At 31.4% G+C, this 1327-nt stretch overlaps 1 protein-coding gene across 2 annotated transcripts in view; it reads right to left on the bottom strand.

The window, feature by feature from the left end:
- LOC106468106 (epsin-2-like) overlaps positions 1-1327 on the bottom strand; it is a 19162-nt gene that overhangs the window by 3310 nt on the left and 14525 nt on the right. For both annotated transcript variants that reach the window (XM_013928519.2, XM_022396406.1), the window contains exon 2: positions 663-1044. In XM_013928519.2, the coding sequence (XP_013783973.1) occupies positions 663-938 (276 nt within the window). In that variant the 5' untranslated portion in view covers positions 939-1044. The remainder of the gene's footprint in view (positions 1-662; positions 1045-1327) is intronic.

The following is a 1327-nucleotide window of genomic DNA, read 5'->3' as shown; positions in this document are numbered from 1 at the left end:
ATCAGTTTGAAATTCACTTTCTAATGTACATATTATTGAATAAAAGTTACATACAGGGTGTCCTAAAAAGTTGGTTACTTAGAATATCAGTTTGAAATTCACTTTCTAATGTACATATTATTGAATAAAAGTTACATACAGGGTGTCCTAAAAAGTTGGTTACTTAGAATATCAGTTTGAAATTCACTTTCTAATGTACATATTATTGAATAAAAGTTATGTACAGGATGTCCTAAAAGTTGGTTACTTATGATATCAGTTTGAAATTCACTTTCTAATGTACATATTATTGATTAAAAGTTATGTACAGGGTGTCCTAAAAGTTTGTTACTTATGATATCAGTTTGAAATTCACTTTCTAATGTACATATTATTGATTAAAAGTTATGTACAGGGTGTCCTAAAAGTTGTTTACCATTTGTGACATTGATGAAATTAACAGATTTTTTATGTAATGACACAGAGGACTGATAAATATAGAGGTGACTTTAATTAAACACATTCAGTCTGATTTTGAGGGATGACATTTTGAGTATATTCTGTGAATGTGTATAGATATTCAGCCTATGATAACGGACTAACCAGAATAGTTTGTTTTTAAACATGCTGTCTCAAAGAATAAAAAAATTCAAGAACATCACAACTGCTTACAGAATGTATACCTTTTCTGAGCCTGTTTTGATTAGGTACTCCAGTAGAACTAAGGCTTTATACACGTGTCTCCAATTCTTTCCGTGGTCATTGAGACGTTTCCAAATCATCTTCATGATTTCTGAAAAAGCCACCACATTGTAGGTCAAGTCTGCTATTTCACTCATCAAGGTGCTCGAGGGTCCCCATGGATCGTTAGACGTAGCTTCCCTTACCTTCACTTCAGCATCGGAGTAATTCCGGACAACGTTTTTCACATTACGTCGAATACCTTGTACATTGATCATTTTTATTTCCAACGCACTTGGATTTGTCAGCTAAATTTCATTCTACAGAAAAACGTTGAACTGGGTGGTAGCAATAAATATGGTGCTTTACCGATTCTCGTCAACCCTAAAAAATACAAATGAATGATACAAGTGAAACAAGTCTTAAAAGATTTTTTAAAAAGTTAAAATTATAAAAGATTATCATAATTTAAAAAAAAAATCCAAATTACTATTCTCAACAAACCTAAGCTTCAATGTGTAAATTTTGCAAAAATATGATATCAATATGTAACAGATTTCAGGATGTGTTCAGTATGTAACATAGATTTCAATTGAAATACTGAACACACCCTGAAATCTATGTTACGTACTGAACACACCCTGAAATCTATGTTACGTACTGAACA

The sequence above is a fragment of the Limulus polyphemus genome, unplaced genomic scaffold (assembly GCF_000517525.1).
Source record: "Limulus polyphemus unplaced genomic scaffold, Limulus_polyphemus-2.1.2 Scaffold2875, whole genome shotgun sequence".
NCBI lineage: Eukaryota > Metazoa > Arthropoda > Merostomata > Xiphosura > Limulidae > Limulus > Limulus polyphemus.
This window is presented reverse-complemented; position numbering and strand designations above follow the sequence as displayed.